The 24,225-nt window shown below is 43.6% G+C and overlaps 1 protein-coding gene and 1 long non-coding RNA gene across 4 annotated transcripts in view; one reads left to right on the top strand and one right to left on the bottom strand.

Annotated features, from left to right (window-relative positions):
* LOC100567418 (rho GTPase-activating protein 39) overlaps positions 1–24,225 on the bottom strand; it is a 302,316-nt gene that overhangs the window by 12,178 nt on the left and 265,913 nt on the right. For 2 of the 3 annotated variants that reach the window (XM_062979936.1, XM_062979934.1), the window contains exons 6-10: positions 21,947–22,039; positions 8,458–8,531; positions 5,626–5,825; positions 1,987–2,078; positions 442–611 (exon numbers count right to left, since the gene is read on the bottom strand). In XM_062979936.1, the coding sequence (XP_062836006.1) occupies positions 442–611; positions 1,987–2,078; positions 5,626–5,825; positions 8,458–8,531; positions 21,947–22,039 (629 nt within the window). The remainder of the gene's footprint in view (positions 1–441; positions 612–1,986; positions 2,079–5,625; positions 5,826–8,457; positions 8,532–21,946; positions 22,040–24,225) is intronic. The other variant, XM_062979935.1, reaches the window with a different exon arrangement.
* On the top strand, positions 7,451–18,644 carry LOC103280808 (uncharacterized). Its single transcript, XR_507495.3, has 3 exons — positions 7,451–7,593; positions 12,360–12,609; positions 18,341–18,644. It is a non-coding gene; the product is annotated as an uncharacterized LOC103280808 (long non-coding RNA).

Below are 24,225 nucleotides of genomic sequence, written 5' to 3'. Positions count from 1 at the left end.
TTTATTGCTGCTGGCTACTAACCAGCTGCACCACAGCCCAGCCCTCGTAATGCAAGACTGGTATTTGGTCGGTATCTTTTGATATGTGCCAAGCCCTCTGCCCCAGTACTGGCTGACAGATACTCTGGGAATGGGGAGATTTGGACCAGGCCCTCGTTTGTCTCTTTGTTCTCTGGGCTTTGTCCCCATGTAAGCCGCCTCGAGTCCCTTTGGGGAGATGGAGGCGGGTTATAAGAAATAAATTATTATTATTATTATTATTATTATTATTATTATTATTATTATTATTATTATTATTATTATTATTATCTAGGTTTGGCAAGTGGAAGAAGTTGCAATGCCTGCCAAAGCAAATGTGGGTTTTGGGGGTGAGGTATAAGCCAGAGCCCAAAACCATCCTTGGGGCCCCGGTCCGGAGCTGCTCTTGGGGCTGTTTCCTACCTGGAGGAAACGGATGAGGTAGCAGAGCACCATCTTGTTGATCCTGGGCAGGGAGTGGACGACGGCGATCGCGGCTTCGGGGTTCTCGTAGTGAGTGATGCACTGTTCGTAGAAGTCATGGGGGATCAGGGGCTCCTCCAGTTCTCGGTACCAGAGCTTCAGGAGGGAGGCTGCAGGCGGAGCGGGGAGACGGGGGAGAAAAGAGGTGCCAAGTCAAGCAGGACTGAGAAGGGAAGGGGACTAGCAAGGAAAATGCACTGAACAGGCCAGGGCCTCCAGGTCAGGGCAACAGAGCCAAACTCAAGACAAAGAAATCTCAAATGAAGCAGCTCCATGCCCCTGGTAGGTTACACCTCACTCCCTTCTTCCCATGTTTGCTAGGGCTCATCTCTATATACCCTGTTTCCCCTAAAATAAGACATCCCCAGAAAATAAGACCTAGTAGAGGTTTTACTGAATTGCTAAATATAAGGCCTCCCCCGAAAGTAAGACCTAGCAAAGTTTTTGTTTGGAAGCATGCCCAACAAACAGAACACCAGATCATGCAGGATAGGTACATGTACGTACCATGGAGTGTTGTACATGGAAATATTGGTAGTAACAAGAAATTCTGGATAGGGTTCACAGTTTGTCTGGTTATGCTGGTTTGTGATGACAACTACTGTACAGTATATATAAAATGTTCATTTTTTCTTCAATAATAAATGTGAATTCTTCTTCATGGAAAAATAAGACATCCCCTGAAAATAAGACCTAGTGCATCTTTGGGAGCAAAAATTAATATAAGACACTGTCTTATTTTCGGGGAAACACGGTACCAGGCATGGGCAAACTTCAGCACTCCAGATGTTTTGGACTTCAACCAGCTGTTAGGAATTGTGGGGGTTGAAGTCCAAAACACTTGGAGGGTCGTAGTTTGCTTGTGCCTGTATATACAACTGTCTCTGGAGTCAGGGATTAAATTTACTGTTCCACCACAGAAACTCGCTAGGTGATCTTGAGCAAAAGAAGAAAAATGACAAAGGCCAAATTTTTCTAAGAAAGCCCTATGAAAGATTGGATTGAGGGTCTCCATAAGCACAGAACATCAATATTCCCATATGAGCTATGACTTCATGCTAAGTGACATCGTTTTCCATCGCATGGAATTCTAGGATTTGCAGTTCAAGGAGAAGTACTTATAACTTTAGGCCAAAGAACTCAATCTCTCATCAATCGATCAAACTATAAAGCCCAGCATTCCACAGGATACAGCCATGGCAGTTAATATGGAATCATTACACTATAATGGTGATAAAGCCCTTCAGAGGAAGGAGGCAAAGGCAAAGGCAAAGCACCGCTGCCATGAAACCCTGTGATAGATTAGCTGAAGGGTCACCTTAAGTAGAAAATGATTTGAGGGCACACAACAATAAATCTCAAGGAGCAGCCTGGTCTCCTGGCACGTCTTCCACTTCACCAAATCAGCCCCAGAAATGTCATCTGGACAAAAGCAAGGCTCCCCTTGTCCAAGGCTATGAACACATCAACAGTGGTCATCCTCACCAGGAACATGAGGGTCTTCCAAGCCGGTGGGGATCTTCCACTGGTCGACCTGCAGCTTGAGGGCGTTGACCTCGTCAATGTCTCCGGGGACCCTGGGAGAAAAGAAGGACAGGACTGGCAAGGGCTGGCGAACATTAAAGCCCAACTCAACCGAAGAGGAAGACAGTTGTATAACAAGGCCAATGTCTTCCCTTTGATGTAGGAAGAGCGGTTGTCGCACCTCAGGTTAGTTTCACCTTGCTGAATACAGCAGGCTGTACACAGATTGAGGTCTTTTGTAGTTCATTAGGAAATAGGAAATAAATAGTCCTTAAAAAGCAAAAGTAAAGATCCAAAAGATTGTTGCAAAACCAAAGCTAACAAGAATTATCTAAGAAATCCTTAGGCATAAAACAAGGTTCCATTAATACATGACATAGTCCCATGAACTTGAATACACAAAGCTGCAGGATAATCCAAGAAAGAAAGAGCTGCTTCTAACTCAAACGAGACGTTGCTTTTGACAAAGATTTCTCTCTCAACACACCCTTTAATATTCCCTGTATAACATGAATGCATTTCTTTGGCCTCTGACCTCTTTCTTGTTTGCTATTCTGACACTCCTGCGAACCCGAAATTCCAAACGGCCAGTTCAATCCAGAGATGCCGTTTCATCAAGGCCAGACAGCTCATTAGCAGCAGCCTCTGTCTGCATGCTGTCTAACTGGGAGTTATCCTCCCTTTGCACCTGGCTAGCTTTGCACCTGGTATCAACTCCAGTATCATCAACACCATCTCCTGCTGTGGGAATGCCTCCCTGCTCCTCATCTCTCACAGCAGGGACACGCTGAACCTGAATCCCATAATTCCCATCAGCATCATCTTGAATCTGAATCCCATCATCTTGAACATCTGGAACCTGAATCCCACAATCCCCATCAGAGTCACTCTGAGACTCCAGCTGAGTCACAACAGTGGCTGAGCTGTTTCCATGCGGCATTTATTTTTCCCCATGTGTCTCTGAGATGTTCCTGCATATGGGTTAAATTGGCCGTAAAAGAAATTTCGATGCAACCATGAAATTACATTCAGGCTCCCCTTTTTGAGGATGTGATACAATCTACGAGAGGGCACACAGAGAGCATCGGTAAAGGAGGAAAAAGTGTGTGAAGTGAACTGTACACACAGACCATTCTGAAAGCAATTTAGGAAACACTCTTAAGTTAAACAACGAGGCTGGCAGAACACAGAATAGAGTTGGAAGGGGTCCCATGGGCCATCAGGTCCAATCCTCTATTCAACACAGATCCTCCAACTGGAACATCTCCAGCAGGTAGCTGTGCAGACTCTCTGGAAAGATGTCCAGGGAAGGAACCTCCATCACCTCTCTAGCCAATTGGTTCCACACCTGAACTACTCTGACTGTCAAGAAGTTCTTTCTAAGGTTCAGTCAATACCTATTGGGTAGGACTGAAAAATCAGCCCATCTGTAGCTTCCAGGTGGGACACAGAGCTGGGCTGAGCCCTGAAACTGAACAGGAAGGACAACAAACCATAACTTTGGCCAAGGGATCTACCAAGCCCAGCACCGCTTCCAGTCTAAGCTACTCACAACGCTGGTTGAGACAATTCATTCTCAGCATTATAGAACTTCAGAGTTACTTAGATAAAGGCAAGACCTTAGTTGCGTAGCTACGAAATGCCTCCTTGTAGCATAACACTGAATTGTCATCCCTACAGTGAAGGCAAACAGACAATGAATAATAACTTTAGCCAAGGGATCTACCAAGTGCCAGCACTGCTTTCAGTCCATCAGCCTATTCACAGCTCTAGTCAAGATCGATAAAGTACGAGGGTTAAATGAAAAGTAATGCCTCCACCTTCGTTACTTGAGTTTGGATGGGAATATTTTAATAAATCAAACACAGAAATAACCCTTAGAATGTGCTCTTTAACGACCACTATTCACTTTCCCACATAATCACCAGACGTATGGATACATTTCTGCCAATGATGAACAAGTTTTCTGAAGCCGTCACAGAAGAAGTTGACACTCTGTTTCCATAACCAGAGTCTCACAGTTCTCTCAACGTCTTCATCAGAAGTATAATGATGTCCCTGCAGATCTTCTTTCATTATTCGGAACAGATGGATTCTCGGATGAATCTCCTTTGGGGTGAGACCTTCTGCTGTCAAGAATTCAATGACTGCACGTTGCTTAAGTCGCATTGATTGACCATCTGCGCAGGGTTCCATACTTTGCACTTTAACAACACAACCGTTCAATGCTAAGGCTTCCCACCAAATGGAACTTGTCTACTGAACAAGCCAATACTTACCGCATACCAGCACTGCGATCTGTTGAGGAGTTACGAAGGTGGAGGCATTACTTTTCATTCAACCCTCGTATATTCCAAGAATCAGTATTTTATAGAACATAAGAGCTCCAAAGAAAAAGGCAAAGAGTGCATATCTAATGCATACGTGGTAATCCTTCTGTGAGGTCTATGTGGCCAACACAGAATGTACCCTAAGCCTGTTTGTTGTTTAAGAGGATGTTCTCGGGGTCCGACACAATTTCTAGTTGTTGGCCCCAAGCACATAATATTGCAGTTACAGCATTTTTAGCATAACACAAATGACAGAGCTTGGCACACATTCCTTCTAATCTTCTAGTAAATGGCTATATGATTTTAATGTGTTGGAGAGTCACATAGCCTGCCGTATACATTCAAAGGAATGCTAAAAACGCCCAAGAAGAATGAGATGAAGGTCAATAGCAGGGGTCCCCAAACTAAGGCCCGGGGGCCGGATGCGGCCCTCCAAGGTCATTTACCTGGCCCCCACCCTCAGTTTTATAATATAATCTTTTAATATCATTTTTAATAATATAATATATTGTATTTACATATAATACTGATAATAATATTATAATGTTATACAATATAATACAAATAATAATACTATATAATAATATTAATTATATGTTATAAATTATATATAATCTACAGTATAGTAGTATAGTTCAATATAGTAATATATAATGCTAATATTGTGCAATGCTAATAATATAATATATTCTAGGTACATACAGCTGCTCTGAGTTCCCTTTGGGGTGAGAAGGGTGGGATATAAATGTAATAAATAAATGTAGTAGATGAATAAATAAATAATTTTAGACTTAGGCTCGCCCAAAGTCTGAAATGACTTGAAGGCACACAACAACAACAATCCTAATTAACTTGACTATCTCATTGGCCAGAAGCAGGCCCACACTTCCCATTGAAATCCTGATAGGTTTATGTTGGTTACAGTTGTTTTCATTTTTAAATATTGTATTGTTCTTTCATTGTTGTTGTTGTTTTGCACTACAAATAAGACATGTGCAGTGTGCATAGGAATTTGTTCGGGTTTTTTTCCAAATGATAATTCGGCCCCTCCACAGTCTGAAAGATTGTGGACCGGCCCTCTGCTTTAAAAGTTTGGGGACCCCTGGTCAATAGCAAAACCTGACAGAGTAATACCAGCTTATGCTTCAATCAATCCTGGGTTTGCATTGGGAGGTCAGTAATGTTGGTTCTAGGATTCATCTACTGGGAACAGTCCAGCCACCTTGTTAGAAGAAAGGAGGCCCACAAGGGAGTGGAGGAGGAGGATCACCTGAAGATGCCCTCGGTCTGGTCTCCGTTGAGGGCCAGGACCTCTTCCGACAGCCTGGTCTGGACCCAGGGGAGCTGGCGGTCAGGGTACCTCTCCTTCTGCATGTTCATGATCTCTTGCAGGGAGCTGCCAAACATGGAGGGGCTGAAGACGGCGTTCTTGGCATGGCGGATCTCTTCAATGTTTGGCTTCTTCAGGCCCTGCAGGAGACACAAGTGGGGTACCCACAGGATTAAATGGCTGGCACAAGGCTTGGCGCCCATGGTGCAGCCCAATAGGTGGAAAGCCTAGCCACTGGCTATTGATTTAGCAGAACTTTGATTTTCATGGGTTTAACTTTCACATGTTGGAGCACGTATTTGCAAGTTTGCCATCAATGACTAAATGTGGATTTTGGGCGATCGGCCCGGGCGATTGGCGGCCGCAACCAGGAAGTAAGGGCCAAATGGGCTATCTGTGCTGTGCGCACGGGCACAGCTAGGCCATTTCGCCCTTAGTCAACAAACTAAGGGCAAAATGGCTTATCTGGCTGTGCGCATGCGCACTGCCAGATAGGCCATTTTGCCCTTAGTTTGTTGACTAAGGGCGAAATGGCCTAGCTGTGCCCGTGCGCACAGCACAGATAGCCCATTTGGCCCTTACTTCCTGGTCGCGGCCGCCAATCGCCCGATCGCCCGGCGGCCGCGACCAGGAAGTAAGGCCCAAATGGCCTATCTGTGCTGTGCGCATGCGCACAGCACAGATAGCCCATTTTGCCCTTAGTTGACAAACTAAGGGCAAAATGGCCTATCTGGCTGTGCGCATGCGCACTGCCAGATAGGCCTTTTTGCCCTTAGTTTGTAGACTAAGGGCCAAATGGCCTATCTGTGCTGTGCGCATACGCACAGCACAGATAGGCCATTTGGGCCTTAATTCCTGGTCGCGGCCGCCGATCGCCCGGGCGATCGGCGGCCGCGACCAGGAAGTAAGGGCAAAAAGGCCTATCTGGCTGTGCGCATGCGCACAGCACAGATAGGCCATTTTGCCCTTACTTCCTGGTCGCGGCCAGGGCACGCTGGACGGGGGGCGGGGCCAACTCTGGCCCCGCCCCCAGCACTATTCGCCCTGGCCCCGCCTCCCACGCAGCGTGGGAGGCGGGGCCAGGGCATGCTGGGCGGGGCCAGGGCGTGGGAGGCGGGGCCGGTGGCGGGGGCGCTTTTTAGCACCCCCACTTAACATTTAAAAATATCTCCGGCCGGCCCTGCCAAGTCATAAATGCCATAGAAAGATAGAGATACACTGATATTGTACTTTTTGTGTGTACAGTAGAGTCTCACTTATCCAAATTAAACAGGCCAGCAGAACGTTGGATAAGCAAATATGTTGGATAATGAGGGATTAAGGAAAAGCCTATTAAACATCAAATTAGGTTATGATTTTACAAATTAAGCACCAAAACATCTTGTTATACAACAAATTTGACAGAAAAAGCAGTTCAATACGCAGTAATGTTATGTTGCAATTACTGTATTTACGAATTAAGCACCAAAATATCATGATACATTGAAAACATTGACTACAAAACTGCCTTGGATAATCCAGAGCCTTGGATAAGTGAGACTCTACTGTATGTAAGTAAATTAAATGACAGTTAAGTAGGGAGGATAAAGCTAACTGTGGTTTCCCACAAATGTGAAGGGCCAAATTTATTTCCATAGTGTCACTGGTGTTTTTGGCTGTGCAGGATCAAACAATACCTTTCTTTAAAAAGAAAAGAATAGAAAATGTCATCCCAGCATCAGCTGAAAGCAGGGAGTACATATCTTAATCCACGGCAATCAAGTCTGTGTCCACAGGGGGGAAGCATTACTCCGAAAGGGAGGCAAAAGGAAGCTCAGTTTAATGCAGAGCATTTGATACAGACATGTGAAAATGGGAAGGAGATATTGCTGTGACTTGAAGTACATAAAGCAACGCCATGGCTTCAAGGTAAGACCACCACAGAGGCAAGAGAGACGAAAGCTGTGTGCCTTAACAGAGAACAGCTCACTTTGTGGCAGCCTGTCGCACCTCAGGTTAGCTTCACCTTGCTAAAGACACCAGGCTGTATACAGAACGTAGTCTTTTGTAGTTTATTAGGAAATAGGGAAAAGATAGTTCATAAAAGGTAAAAGTTCGGTTCCAAAAGATAGTTACAAAAACAAGGCTGTAAGAAACAAATCCATAGAAACATTAGGCATGAAACAAGGTCCTTTCAAAAGAGGCCAAAGTCCCAGAAACGGGAATACATCCAGGCTAAAGGAGAGCAGACTTGGTTCTTTATTCAAGCGAGGAAATTGCTTTGACAAAGATTTCCCTCTCAGCAGACTGTTTTCATAGCATAACATGAAGGTATTTCTTTGCCCTTTGACCTCCCTCTTATTTGCTATTCTGAGACTTCTGCACAACCCACGAAATTCCAAACGACTAGCCCGATCTAGAGAAGCGGCCGCATCGCTTTCAAGGCCACTGGGCTTGTTAGTGTTATCAGGCTGAGAGCTACTCTCCCCTTTCTGCTTCTTGCACCTGAAAACCATCATCAGTAACAACATCATTTATTTCCATGGGAAAGCCTCCCTGCTCCTCATCTCCCACAGCACCTGAATCCCGTAATTCCCATCAGAATAATCTTGAAACTCATCCTGAACCTGAATCCCATCATCTTGAAACTGCATCCCAGAATCCTCATCAGAGTCACACAAAGGCTGAGTCACAACACAGCCCATCTGTTTAAATTTTGTGCTGACAAACACACATTCAACACCTTTGAAGCCCAATTCAAAAGACTGTATAAATGGTAGATAATGGAAATACCTTCTTGGCTCCGGTCAAGGCTGCTTTCTGGAGCTTGCTGTAGCAATACTTGGCGTAAGTGCTTATTGCCACCCCTAAAAGTGAGAAAGAGAGAAAAGGAAGGGGGACAGAGAGACAAGTCAGTGCAAGGACAACCCAAGGGGCCACCCCGAGAGGAAGAGGTCAAGGAGAGAAAGCCCAGCAGCGCCCCGAAGGGAAGCAACACGAGAGCGGCACTTCCAAAGCCAGGTTCGCAGAAACGGAGAAGATGCCTCCATGATTGGAGAAGGCCCTTGATGAATGTTTGCTCCAGCAGCGAATCTGGCAAGGATCGTGTACTTGCAACATGCCATGTTGGTGTCAAATCACCAGGGGAAAGTTGGGGTTCCTAAAGCTTCAACTGTGCCACCCAATGCAGCTGCTCACCCCACTTTTGCAACAGAACCTACTCAGAATCAAGGAATCTTAGAGACAGAAGAGACCCCAAGGGCCAGCCAATCCATCCCCCTTCCGCCAGGCAGGAAGACACAATCCAAGCTGTCCAACGTCTGTCCAAAAACCTCCAGTGAAGGAGATCCCACCGCATTCCCAGGCCATGTATTCTGCTGTCAAACAATTCTCAGTGATCTCTTTAGTGCAGTTTGAATCCAATCCTCTGTGTCCTATCCTCTAGAATAACAAAAAGCAAGCCAGACATCTTTCCAAGTATTGAAACATGCCTCCCATGTTTCTCTTTTCCAGGCTAAAGTGTCAGCTCCACAAATGGACCTTTGAACATTTGGGTCACCAACTACTTGATATCCTTAAATTATGTTCCAAGTAAAGTCTGACCACAGCAAAACAGATTTGTACTTTTACTTCCCTTAATTGAGACATTATATTGCCACTATTGCCACTTAGAATTGCACTGGATTTTTCCCAAACCCAGTCAGCTATACTCAATGCCTTTTTTAAAAATATATTTTTATTGAAGTTTTACCTTAAGATAGAGTAAATTAACATCAAAAGAGTGAGAACATTTGATTGTATAGAAAGTAGGAAAACTGCGATTTAAAAAGGATCAAAAAGGGAGAGAGAGAGAGAAAAAACCAAAAACCAAAAACAAAGCTAAAGTGTCCATATATATATATATATATATATATATATATATATATATATATATGTGTGTGTGTGTGTGTGTGTGTGTGTGTGTGTGTGTGTGTGTGTGTATATATATATACATACACACACACATACATACACACACACACACACACACACTAGCTGTGCCCGGCCACGCGTTGCTGTGGCAAAGTCTGGTGGTATGGGAAATAAAGTATTGAGGAATTGGTGGTAGTTAAGGTACAGGGTAAAGGTTTTTCCCTGACATTAAGTCCAGTCGTGTCTGACTCTGGGGGTTGGTGCTCATCTCTATCCAGTTCAAAGCAGATAATATAAGATTCTAAATGGGTTATATAGTTGTGTGGAAGGGCCTTGAGTCTACACTGCCATATAATCCAGTGCAAATTAGATAATCTGTGGAAGAGGCCTAAGTGAAGTCTAACTCTGCCTGTCCCCTGGGCTGAGTTGGTTGCTAGGAGACCAAGTGGGCGGAGCTTAGCCTTCTAACAGGCAGCAATTGGATAAAAACAATTATTCCTCTCCCTCTAATTAGGACTTTATTTTTCTTTTCTTTTTGTTGTATCAATCTAGAGGCATGGATGATGGGTAGTGTTGTCAAATTTCGAGGTTGGGGGGCCAGTAGTTTTGTTGTTTTGTCCGCTGCCCTGATGCCATCACTCCTATATATATATATATATATCTGAACAAATGGCGATATAAAAATGCAAAAGTACTTGGCAAAGAAACACACTAAAAAGCAAAAGCAAAAAAGCATTAGCACTGGGATTAAACACTTCGAGTAAAATCGCTAGGTTAGAAGCAGCTAACATTGGTACTGTTCTAACAAAGAACTGCCAAAAACTGTTAAAGTTAAACTAAACAATCATTGTTGTTCCAGTACAACAATGTATAATAATACATTATAATACCATTATAATAACATTATAACAGTATAATAATAATAATAATAATAATAATAATAATAATAATAATAATACAAATAGTCAGGATTTTCAAGCAGCATGTCATCATTTGGTTAGCAGAGAGATATAGAAGAATAATATAACGTGCATTTATGATAAGTCTATATTTCATTAAGGCTAGTAATAAATCATGTTCTTACTCCTAGAATAGTATAGGATGCTATAGGGTGCTTGATGCTCCCTAAGTGAGTCTAGACTCCATCAGAAGCTACCCCAAAGCAACTCAAACTACTGGTCCATTTAGCAGTCCATTTGGAAGAGAAGCAATGGTCCCAGGTCTCTAGCAAAGTATTTCCCGGGTGCTAGGAACCCAAGCCCACTTTCAAACACCATTTTGTTGGGTCTGGTGGGCATCTGAAATGAAAGGGATCATTTGACAGCACATCATCTCTAATGGAGTTTGATTTTTACTGTTCTTTATCTCAGTTCCCACAAGGATCTACGAGGGTTGAATGAAAAGTAATGCCTCCACCTTCGTTACTTGGGTTTGGATGGGAATATTTTAATAAATCAAATGCAGAAATAATCCTTAGAATGTGCTCTTTAACTACCACTGTCCACCTTTCCACATCATCACCAGACAATGAGATATATTTCTGCCAGCGATGAACAAGTTTTCTGAAGCCGTCATGGAAGATCAACACTCAGTTTCTGCAACCAGCGTCTCACAGGACCCGTCGTGCACAGATCTTCCGATGGGCAAGCAAAGCAAAAATGTGACCCACACGTTCTTGTGATGCTTGAAATTTCTCTCTGAATGAAATGACAGTCATCCTGAATCAGTCTGTCAAACCTTTTGCTTGTGAAACTCGGTGGTTGCTGTCACAGGACGTCCAAATCTTTGTTTGTCATGCAAGTCAGATGTTCCCACCTCAACATCTTTCAACTTACTCCCCCAACGACGCACAGTACTCACATCAACACAATCACCACAAACAGCTTGCATTCTCTGATGAATCTCCTTTGGGGTGAAACCTTCTGCTGTCAAAAATTCAATGACTGCACCTTGCTTAAGTCGCATTGACCAACCGTCTGCGCAGGGTTCCACACTTCGCACTTTAACAACACAAACATTCAACGCTAAGGCTTCCCGCGAAATGGAACTGTAGACGAGAGTCTACTGAACAAGCCAATAGCTGCTGCATACCGGTACTGCCATCTGTTGAGGAGTTACGAAGGTGGAGGCATTACCTTTCATTCAACCCTTGTATAAGTAGACACTGAATATTTTACTCCACCAACCAGAATGCTTGGATGAAGTAGGCTGGCATTAAGTAACCTTATGCGAGTCAATGCAACGTTTTGACCAAGAACATATCCTGTGTATCGCTCCACCAAACACAAATTTGCCAGATAACCACTGAGCAGTTGCAATTTCTAAGTCATTATGTAACATATGGTCACTATACATACATACATATATATATATATATCCCTTAGGGAGCCCCGGTGACAAAGTGTGTTAAAGCACTGAGCTGGAGACCAAAAGGTCCCAGGTTCAAACCCCAGGAGCGGCGTGAGCAGCCGCTGTCAGCTCCAGCTCCTGCCAACCTAGCAGTTTGAAAATATGCTAATGTGAGTAGATCAATAGGTACCGCTCCAGCGGGAAGGTAACGGCGCTCCATGCAGTCATGCCAGCCACATGACCTTGGAGGTGTCTACGGACAACACCGGCTCTTCGGCTTAGAAATAGAGATGAGCACCAACCCCCAGAGTCGGACACGACTGGACTTTACCTTTTTATATATGTCCCTTAGCATCAATGGGGATTTCCAATGTCTTTGCCATAGCTTCTGTCACCAAACCATGTGGTATTTACCCCTTGTTTTCATATTGCAGGCAGAAGGTTGCAGAACACTAGAAATATCCCATACAGAGTCCAGAATCCTACTCCAACACCCAAACCAAGACATCATGCCAGATGAAGGTATTGACAATTCAGCTCTGAAGAAAGTCTCCACTCACTTTAACTGAAACTTCTCCTCCTATTACAAAACCCACATGATGGCTGTCAAGGCTGATTCTTGGGCTCTTCTGAAGATTAAGAAAAACCCTTGCAGATAGAAAGCCAGGTCTGGGAGCAGGACAGGTGAGCCTCTTATATCCAGCTTTCCAGGTAGAGTTCTATCATATGACCCCACCTTCCCAAGCAAACCATAGATTCATAGATAGATAATACACACACCTCCACAAGAATCTGCATGGATAGATAGACATACACACCCACACAGAGTCTAGCTTGTCACATGGAAGACATCTGTTTTCCATAATTTTGTATGTATAATTTGGGCATTAATGTAGATCAGGCATGGGCAAACTTGGGCCCTCCAGGTGTTTTGGACTTCAACTCCCACCATTCCTAACAGCCTACCAGCTGTTAGGAATGGTGGGAGTTGAAGTCCAAAACACCTGGAGGGCCCAAGTTTGCCCATACCTGATATAGACCTTTTCAAAATGCTGTGGAGACACTTATTTATTTATTTATTTATTTACAGCATTTATATTCCGCCCTTCTCACCCCGAAGGGGACTCAGGGCGGATCACATTACACATATTAGGCAAACATTCAATGCCTTTTTAACATAGGACAAAGACAAATAACATAGCTCCGAGCGGGCCTCGAACTTATGACCTCCTGGTCAGTGATTCATTGCAGTTAATTGCACTGGCTTGCTCTCCCGTCTGCACCACAGCCCCGGGTAAGTTATCATCTGGGTAAGTTATCATCTGAACAGGGCAGCCCATCCGTTTACAAAGACCGGACTAAAAGTCACCTTGACTTTGCAGGGCCAGAGGTCAGCTCCTATAAAGCAACACAGTCCACAAACAGAATGGAGGACAAAATCTCTGTATAAATATCAGAAGGTAAAACTCAGCAAGAGAAAAAGGGAAAATCCACCCCGAGAACGACCTTCAAGTCACCCCGGAGGGCGGCGAAGAGCCCCGCTGACTGGCACTCTGATCTTTCGGAGAGACAGGCAGCTATTAATAGGCCGGCCGCCCGCTGTCTGTCCCCCGTGGGTCCAGTAATCCAATTAAAGTCACGGTGCGGCGGCTCTGCCTGGAGATGCGCCTCTCGGACGGACGGCAGGAACGACATGCGGAGAGGGCAGCAAATAAGGCTGTCTTCCCCTTTTTGTCACCGAGCTCTCCCAGCCCTTCCACCTGAGATCCTCCTTCCAACAAAGGCTGGGGATTGCATGCATGAGCTCTGTCTCCAATGCGTGCTCCACACTTCGTCCACGCTTGGAAACGTCCTGGTCCACCTTTAGATGTGACATAGAATCAAAGAGTTGGAAGATAACACAAAGGACTGCAGAGTCATAGTCCAACACCAAAAGCAATACGCAACAGCGGCTCATATTCAGACTGTTTGGGGAAATTACACCCCACAGAAATATACATACGAGGGTTGAATGAAAAGTAATGCCTCCACCTTCGTTCCTTGGGTTTGGATGGGAATACTTTAATAAATCCGTGTTCCAATGAACCTGAGGACACAACCACGGGAGTCACACACTCCCAGGAGTGGCCACAGGGGAGGATCCAGACCAAGAACAATCCAAAGACCCAAATACCTCAACGGCGGAGCAGGCGGAGGATAACATGGCGCAGGCTGTGGCGCAGGCTGGAGAGCAAGCCAGCTGCAACGAATCACTCTGACCAGGAGGTCATGAGTTCGAGGCCCGCTCGGAGCCTATGTTTGTCTTGTCTTTGTTCTATGTTAAAAGGCATTGAATGTTTGCCTATATGTGTAATGTGATCCGCCCTGAGTCCCCTTCGGGGCGAGAAGGGCGGAATATAAATGCTGTAGATAAATAAATAAATAAATACATGTTACAACGGCTGTGAAGGCGGAAGAAGGCTGCAACAGACTGAGAAGCCACTCTCGTTGTGTTAATCACACCACTGCTGTGACCTCACTCTGTGAAGACTGTGTGTTGACCGGCCGTGCACCGACCTCCACACATTAAAAAAAATCACGCACAGGCGTCTTCCAAGAAATGGAGGACCATCATCCTCCAACTACGAGGGATCGCCTAAGTAAGTATTTTAATAAACCAAACACAGAAATAATCCTTAGAATGTGCTCTTTAACTAACACTATTCACTTTTCCACATAACCACCAGACAATTGGATACATTTCTGCCAACAATGAACATGTTTTCTGAAGCCGTCACTGAAGAAGTCGACACTCTGTTTCCGCAACCAGTGTCTCACAGGACCCATCGTGCACAGATCTTCCAATAGCCAAGCAAAGCAATCATGTGACCCACATGTTCTTGTGAAATGCTGATGATGCTTGACATTTCTCTCCGAGTGATACGACAATCGTCCTGAATCAATCTGTCAACCTTTTGCTTGTGAAAGTCAGTGGTTGCTGTCACAGGACGTCCAACTCTTTGTTTGTCATGCAAGTCACATGTTCCCACCTCAACATCTTTAAACTTACTCACCCAACAACGCACAGGACTCACATCAACACAATCCCCATAAACATCTTGCAAAAATTTTGGAACTAAAGGAAGTGGCTCCTGAAGTAATGAACTTGGAGTGAAGGGAAGGAAGCAAAGGAAGGTTCAGTTCCCCATCTCTTTGCATCCCTTCAATGTTGGTCTCAGTACCAATGGACAAAAATACCAACAGACATGCATGGCTGCCTCAATCCTTCTAAAATCCTTGGGTACCTGATGCTTCAGGACAGTCCTTTCCCCATCAAAGCATAGAGCCCACGAAGGAGATCTTTTGTCAAAAAGGGTTGGCTCCCTTGGTGCCCATCACTCCTGGTGACAGCTTGTTTGTTCTGCGAAGGAGCATCCAGATCTGTCATGCTCAAGAAGTCAGCAGCCCCCAGGGTCTGACCAAACCAGGAATGCCCAAGCCTTTGATGCACAGCAGTGCGCTCTCTCCTACAACCACTTTCATACAAGGGTTTCTTGAGTGAACACATATTTGAGGCTGAGCTGCAAAAACCAGACTTACGGCCTTGAGGTCATATTTATTCAGGGTTCTCTTGCAAGAGCAATGGGAAACACTGGGCCAAGATGTGCAAGCCACAGCCTCTACAGATTGCAAGGGACATGCATTAGGGCAGTGGTTCTCAACCTGGGGTCCCCAGATGTTATTGGCCTACAACTCACAGTAATCCCATCCACTTTACCAGCTGTTAGGATTTCTGGGAGTTGAAGACCAAAAACAACTGGGGACACCAGGTTGAGAACCACTGAATTAGGGAAACAAGTTTACAAGAGACAAACACAGGACTCTGAAACAATGTGGGTTCCTTCTAGATCTTTTACCCAGTGGTCCACGTCTCTGAAGTGCTCCAGGTCTCTGAAGACAATGCATTGCTCTTTTGGCTCCTTTTATTAGTCCACTGAAATTGCAAGAAACATAGATCCCACCTAAACATCAGGAAGAACATAGTGGTTTTAAGAGCCACACTGGAAAGAATTAGCTGGGAAGATGTTGCACTAAATAGAGGCTGGGTGGCAATGTCTTGGGACCTTTTTCTCTGTGTTTCATGCTCTTGTGGTGTCTTCCAGTTCTATGATTCTTTGACTCTAAGACCACTGTCTGAAACAACCAACTTGTGGAGTAGCCATAGTTATCTGCTGTCGGCAGAGACCAGGAACTATAGAGATTTTCCAGAGATTCTGAAGTGCAATGGCAACTCTAATATCTAGAAACGTTGGAGTCTATCCATATGGAATTATTTCATCTCTGAAAAAGAAGGACTGAGTTAGTAAACTCCAACAAACGTGCCTCATGTAAGAGAGGGAAGTCTCCTGTTCCCTGCAGCTCTCAAGAAAAAACTGGTTGAGAAGCTGAAAAAATAACTCCTTTCAGTCCTCTTTTATCAAGACAGATTCTTTCACAATCTCTGTTCTCTTTTTAAATTTTCCCCGGGATATTGAAAACAAATCTCTGAAAGGTGGTGAGATCCAGGAAACTGAACAAGTGGGCTGCAAACCTCTCACAAGTTGCCAGTATGGAAATGCTGAGGAGCATCCATCATTTGGGCATCGATCACAGCCTAAACCCCATTCTCCGGACAAGACAACATGGTCAGGAGTTTTTTCTGTGTTCTATTTAAGGGGGAGGAGGTCTAAAAATAACAAGAACAGGTTGTATTTCTGCTGGCAGTTGCGACACTGGAGCGAAGGCGACACAACAAGGAAGTGAAGTTTCCACTTCTCTGCACTTGTCTGGAAGGATTTCCGCAAGCATGAAGTGGGTGGGAGTCCTGTGAAACCTCTAAGATTAGAAGCGGTGCCCGTCCCATTATGCCTCGCAGGTGTCTCTGGTGTTGACCTGATCTCTATTATGCATCTCTTTGCACTCCTCATCCCACGCTTTTGCCAGATAGAAGGAACTGGGAGGAATTTTACTGTCGTTAACCTCATCAACTCGACTTTGATTTACCCTACGAATTAGAGATCTCCAAGTGTCCTTGTTCTCAGCAGTTCAGCTCAAGTCCTGCAGTTGATGTGACCTCCTTGGTTAGGTTTATCCATCTGGAATGTAGTCTTCCTCTTGGTTCCTACTTTAACAAGCACTCTTATCTTTTCTGATGATAAGGCCAAATTATGATAATCATCCTGACTTCGACTGAGTCCTAGGACCCATTTATTTGTCTTTTTGGCAACCCACAGTATCTGCAGACTTAGTCCCCAGCACATCTCAGAGAAGTTGATGTTCTTCCTGTCCAGAGATTTTCTTCTCAACCATTTATGGAAATGGGAAACAAGATGGCATGGGTGGTCCTAACTTTAGTATTTAATAATAATGAAGGATTTTGTTTAGTTCCTCCATGGCTGCCTTTCCAAGTCCTAGCTTTATTCTGACTTCTTGACTGCAGCCTCCATTCTGATTAATGACTGTTCAGGCCAAGATATGGAAAAGCAAGATTCAACTTTACTATTCAATTATATATTTACACCGCAGGATCCCATCTAGTTTCCAAACTACAAATCCCAGGACTCTATAGGATGTTGCCATGGCGGTTAAAAGTGGAATGAGACTGCAATAATCTAATTGTAATAATTAATAATAAATTAATAATAAATAATCATCAATTATTAATGATAAATAATAATTATTAGTAATTATTAATAATTTAAGTGTAATAATTGAAATAATTTAACTAATAATTTAATTTGACTGCAATAATTTAATTGATTTTAGACCCAGCTTGATGAACAAACAACTTTGCTTTAGCTTTGAAAAATCATGAAATAGCACTTCAGAGAGTTTTGTCCACAACTGGCTCTCTCTTCAATCAGACAACAAACTTTCTGCACTTTGTCCTCCTGGTACACATCCAGCTCAGTTTAACTAGGGGTTAAAAAGTTGACAAGATGCTTTAAAGCAAACATCTCCATAATGATTCCTTAGAAAGTCCCCAAAGGAAGCAATGGTATTTTAAACACCCACAAGTGCATTCCCAAGGTAGTCTTCATTCCATTCTGCCCCTACTATCAATGTGTAACTATTTTTAAATACATAAGACACACATAAAGAGTGGGATCTAAATTAAGTGACACACCTGGAAGCCCCATTAACCAGTTGCAGTTAAGGACGCCATAATCAATGAGCGTGCTTTAAATAAATTAGGGAGCCTCCTTCAAACAGGTGCAACAAAGCTTCTGTCGGGCAGGAGACACCGTAACGCAAGACAGAATATTAGTAGACATCTCTCCATGGGTTTTCTTTAAAATGCAGCAATGGGAGCTGTGAGAGCCACGCGTGGCCTGCAGGTGACAGGTTGTTATTATTACGCTATATTTATTTATATCTCAATTTTATCTCTTGATAGAGACACAAGTTGGCTGGCAGCGCAGACCTTGATGGAAGATCTACCAACTGTGGGATCGTGGGAGTCCAGATCTTTTGGATGCTTCCAACTGGAGATAAACATTCTTCTCCAACGTGATCCAAGAGAAGACAACAGGGACAACACATAATGGTTCCCACACTGAACCACATCCAGTTTCTCTTGTGCCAGCCATGATTTCTCCAAAACCAACCTCTCCTTCTCTGTTACTTCATCACTAGTAACAGAGTCCCTCCGGGGAGATAGTGTGGAATTTAAATAAAGATGATTACGACGACAATGATGATGATGATATTATTATTATTACTAGGCAGATTTGGAAATTTATTCTTTCTTGGGCTGTCCCCCATCTGCACTATGATGTTGTAATAATAATATTATAATAATCACTTTAATTTTGGGGTTGTTGTGTGTTTTCCGGGCTGTCTGGGCATGTTCCAGAAGTATTCTCTCCTGCCATTTTGCCCACATCTATGGCAGGCATCCTCAGAGGTTGTGAGGTATATGGGGAAAACTAAGCAAGAAAGGTTTATATATCTGTGGAAAGTCCAGGGTGAGAGAAGAACTTTATTTTTGTATCCCACCTCCATCTCCCCGAAGGGACTCAGGGCGGCTCACATGGGGACCAAGCCCAACAACACAAGTTAAAACACAGAACAATCAATTAAAACATTATAATAACATAAAACAATAAAACACATCAACAGAATTAAAACCAGGACAATAATAATAGCTAAACATTCAGAGAGTAAAATTGTGTAGAACTCTGAATAGGGGTTCTAGGAGGTATAAGGGCGATCAAAAATCACGTGCCTTATAAATTAGCTGTAAGAATTAAGGGGATAATATATGCAAAATTAAGAGCTAGCATGGTATCATTTAAGCATTTGACTAAGATCCTGTGAGACCAGGGCTCAAATCTCTTCCGCCTTCAGTTTACGAGGAACGCAATGCTGGCCAACCTCCTCTGAAGATGCCTTGCCAATAAAACCCTGTGATGGGTTTGCCTTAGAGTCTGGGTTTGTCAACTGATGGACTGAGATGTCAATTTGGGGCAAGTGACTTTATCTCAGCCTAAGATGAAAGCAATGTCAGCCAACCTCCTCTGAAGAAGCCTTGCCAAGAAAACCCTGTGATAGTCTTGTCTTAAGGTCTCCTTAGGATCTTGACCTGTCAGAAACTGTTGGACAAATGACACTGCCTCAGCCAAAGAAGAAGGCAATGTTGGTCAAACTCCTCTGAAGAAATCTTGCCAAGTAGACTTGGATAGCTTTGGGGTTGTTATATGTTTTCCAGGCCGTATAGCCATGTTCCAGAAGTATTCTCTCCTAACATTTCGCCCACATCTATGGCAGGCATCCTCAGAGGTTGTTAGGTATGGAGAAACTAAGCAAGGAAGGTTTATATATATCTGTGGAAAGTCCAGGGTGAGAGAAGAACTCTTGTCAGTTGGAGGCCAGTTTCTCCATACCTCACAACCTCTGAGGATGCCTGCCATAGATATGGGCGAAACATCAGGAGATAATACTTCTGGAACATGGCCATACAGCCCGGAAAACATACAACAACCCTGTGATCCCGGCCATGAAAGCCTTCGGCAACACATCGGATAGCTTTGCCTTAGGCAAAAGTCGGAAGAGACTTGATGGCACAAAATAAGAACAACAAAGGAAAAGTATCTTGAACAGGGATCCCCAAACTTTTTAAGCAGAGGGCCGGTCCACAAACTTTCAGACTGTTGAGGGGCCGAATTATCATTTAAAAAAAAATACAAACAAATTCCTATGCATACGCACATGTCTTATTTGTAGTACAGCAACAACAACAACAACAACGAAAGAACAATACAATATTTAAAAATGAAAACAATTATAACCAACATAAACCTATTAGGATTTCAATGGAAAGTGTGGGCCTGCTCCTGGCCAATGAGATAGTCAAGTTAATTAGGATTGTTGTTGTTGTTGTTGTGTGCCTTCTGGTCATGTCAGACTTTGGCCGAGCCTAAGTCTAAAATTAATTATTTACTGCATTTATTTACTACATTTATATCCCACCCTTCTCACCACGAAGGGGACTCAGAGCAGCTGTATGTACATACAATACATTATATTATTAGCATAACACAATATTAGCATGATATATTACTATATTGAACTATACCACTATACTATTATATAATATATAATACTAGCTGTACCCAGCCACGCGTTGCTGTGGCGAAGTCTGGTGGTATGGGAAATAAAGTATTGAGGAATTGGTGGTAGTTAAGGTAAAGGTTTTCCCCTGGCATTAAAAGGTAAAGGTTTTCCCCTGGCATTAAGTCCATTATAAATGGGTTATATAGCTGTGTGGAAGGGCCTTGAGTCTACACTGCCATATAATCCAGTGCAAATCAGATAATCTGTGGAAGAGGCCTAAGTGAGGCCTAACTCGGCCAGTCCCCTGGGCTGAGTGGGTTGCTAGGAGACCAAGTGGGCAGAGATTAGTCTAATTAGGACTTTACTTTTCTTTTCTTTTTGTTGTATCAACCTAGAGGCGTGGATGATGGGTTGTGTTGTCAAATTTCGAGGTTGGGGGGCCTGTAGTTTTGTTGTTTTGTTCGCCGTGATGCCATCACTCATTTATATATATAGATATAACATATAATTAATATTATTATATGGTATTACTATTAGTATTATATTGTATAACATAAGATTATTATCAATATTATATGTATATACAATATATTATATTATTAAAACTGATATAAAAATATTATATTATAAAACTGAGGGCGGGGGCCAGGTAAATGACCTTGGAGGGCCGCATCCGGCCCCCGGGCCTTAGTTTGGGGACCCCTGATCTTGGACATTAAACTTAAGTACCATTAGTATTAGTGCTAATTGCGAATGAAGATAACAACCACAATAACAACAACAACACCATTATTATCACTGTCACCTCATCGCTGTCACACGCCATTGTAAGCATTTGGTCTAGAGAACCCATATAATATTAAGACACCAGCAACTAGGCCTGAACAGTGAGCTGTCCTCCCACATCAAAATGCAACGCAGCTGCCTTGCATGCGAACAAGCTCCTGACAGCCCTGCTCATGTGCGGCACATTAGTCAGAAATGAGTGACGAGCAAACAGGTGCTTAACCGCCTCTTGGGGTGAGAGAGCGGCCAGCCGTGTTTGTGCCAGCATGGCTCCGTTTCATGTGCATCGCTGCCCATGCCGTTGTGTGGTCGCATGAGGTTGCCAGGTGGTTGCCTGCCCACCTGCCCGCCTACCCACCCGCCTCTGCAAGCCTTGGATCCCAAGCAAAACCAGTCCTTCCAAGGCCAACACATGGCCAAGGGCCTTTCTGACGGAAGCACAATGGGCAGCGGTCAACCTGAGCTTGGCTGCTGAAGAGGCACGTCTGAAATTAGCCGTTAAAAGGGGAGGGGGGGGGCAAAGAGAGAAGCGTGAAGCCAATGTTAAGAAGGAAAAGGCTGAGTGGAGGCTAAAGAAGCTGCAGAGGAAACAAAGCGGAGTTGGCATCTATGTCTACGGAGAGAGGGAGGGGCTCGAGAGCGCCCGCCCGTGGCACCCTACCATCGTGTTCTTCGATATAGGGCTTGGGTTTCTTTCTCACTTTGGACTTCTTCTTACTGTTCATTTCCAGGAGTTCTTTAATGTGCTGAGTAACTGGGAAACAAATAGAACCGTGAGGACAACAGAATGGAACACAAATGGGGAGGGAGGGATACAAATTTCAAATGCAAAAAAAAAATTGAAATAAAATGAACACGGAGCACTGCTTTCCATGCCAGCTGGTTCGGAAGGAGTCAAACATTTTTGGGCAATGTTTGCAGAAAGAATGAGAATCCGTAACAGAGGTGGGCCAAATGGATGTGGGTTTCCATGTTTAAGAAAGGGAGGAAGGAGAAGTTCCAGCAAGGCAGAAAAAAATAAAACATGTTCACCTTGCAATTCCTTACCATCTTAAGTGGCTATCTGGTGTTGTCACCACCACCACGCTAGCTTTATTGCCGTCTCCTAAATGAGATATGTGGCTGATCCTATCCAGATTCATACAGTGATGCAACAATGCCTTGGAGTCATACATACTGAATCAGATTTGGGAGTCGTGGGGTCCTCTGAATGTGGCTGAACTCCACCTCCATGGGTTTGTATAGTCCAATGATGGGCAACCTTTTGCATTTGTAAGTTAATTTTTTAACTGATTGATGGTGTATTGTACAATTTTTATATATGCGTTTTATTGTAAGCCGCCCTGAGTCCCCTGTTGGGTGAGAAGGGCGGGATATAAATATTGTAATAAATAAATTTGTTGTGTCAAAATTCACCAAAAAACCTAGCATGACTTGGATGGTGTGTCACTTCAAGAAAAAAAAACATCTTTTAACAATATATATAGTATAAATAACAAAAATATATAATTGTAATATATAACTGTATTTAATAAATCAAAAACTATTTACTACAATTATTTCCACGTACTACAATCTATGGTACCTCTTGCAGTTTCCACGCTGATTTCTCTCTATTGTAGTTTCAATGTAGTCATGAATAATGAATAATATAATAATAATGTAATAGTAATAATATAATAATATACTGCAATAACAATAGAATAATAATAGAATTATTTATTTGTGTGTGTGTGTGTGTGTGTGTGTGTGTGTGTGTGTGTGTAATGTGCATAATTCCCATGGAGTAAACAAGAAAACCACTGGACGAAATCACACCAAATTTGGCCACAAAAGACATTAGTCATCCAATCAATCTGCATGCGGCAGTGCAAAAATGGCTAGACGTGTCAGTGCTGACACGCATGTCATAGGTTGGCAATCACTGGTATAGTCCCTGGAATAATGGGAGCTGCAGTTCAGCAACATCTGGCAGACTGCAGGATTCCCATCCCTGTACTTCCTGCCAGAAGGAAGACTACAATGTGTGATGACTCATGGGCCTTGTAGTCCCGCTCCTAGTGTCCCTGTGGCAGATGAGGATGAAAACATGGGGTTTTCTCCGGATCAACAACAGCCGGAATCCTTTCAGATGCCCGATGTTGATGTTTTTGCCCAAGAAGCAATTAAAAAGACCTTGAGCAATCCTCGCCTCCTTTTGCCAGGAGACAGTCCTATACTGCGGAAAGGAGAGAAAGGGAGCAGATTCACAGGAGTCTGAGAATCCAGCTAAACAAGACACTGATTAGCCATGCTTCCCTTGGGAAAATCTAGGGAGTATCACATCTGGAGAAAACTGGCTTTCGTTTTCCATTCTCTAGGGAAAGAGAACGCTGGACACCTGTTTGGCGGGAAAACGAGACCCAGATATAGGTGCCTGGCACGGTTGGATCCGTGCGGAGTCAACAGAGCAGCTACAGGAGTGATTTGGTGTCCCAGTCTAGTGTGGACTTCGCAAGTCCGCAAACCCAGCTTCCTTGCCTTGCCAATCCAAGTATTCAAGAACTGCCTTGTCTTTCCAAGTATTCAAGAATTGCCTCGCTTCGCTCTTAGCCACGGACCTTGCTCCAAGAATCAAGTCTTGCCTCGTACCTTGTTGTGGATTTTTACCTTGGACCCTGAAAGACCCTGGACGTTTCCCCACACTATTGCTTGGCAATAGTGTGTGTTTCGGTTTGGGATTTAACTTTGAACTCTAATATCATTTATTGGACAAACTATTTCTGGACTATATTTGACCTCATTTGAAAGGTCTGCTTCTGGACTATATTTGTTACTTGCTTTTATTATTCTTATATATTTCCTTAATAAAGATATTAGATAGTTTATTGGCCTCCGTGTATGGTTCTTGGTGCTCCGTAGCCTTGGGCGTGACACAATGTGAGTAATAATTAACCTGCT

Source organism: Anolis carolinensis, chromosome 4 (assembly GCF_035594765.1).
Source record: "Anolis carolinensis isolate JA03-04 chromosome 4, rAnoCar3.1.pri, whole genome shotgun sequence".
Classification (NCBI taxonomy): Eukaryota; Metazoa; Chordata; class Lepidosauria; order Squamata; family Dactyloidae; genus Anolis; species Anolis carolinensis.
This window is presented reverse-complemented; position numbering and strand designations above follow the sequence as displayed.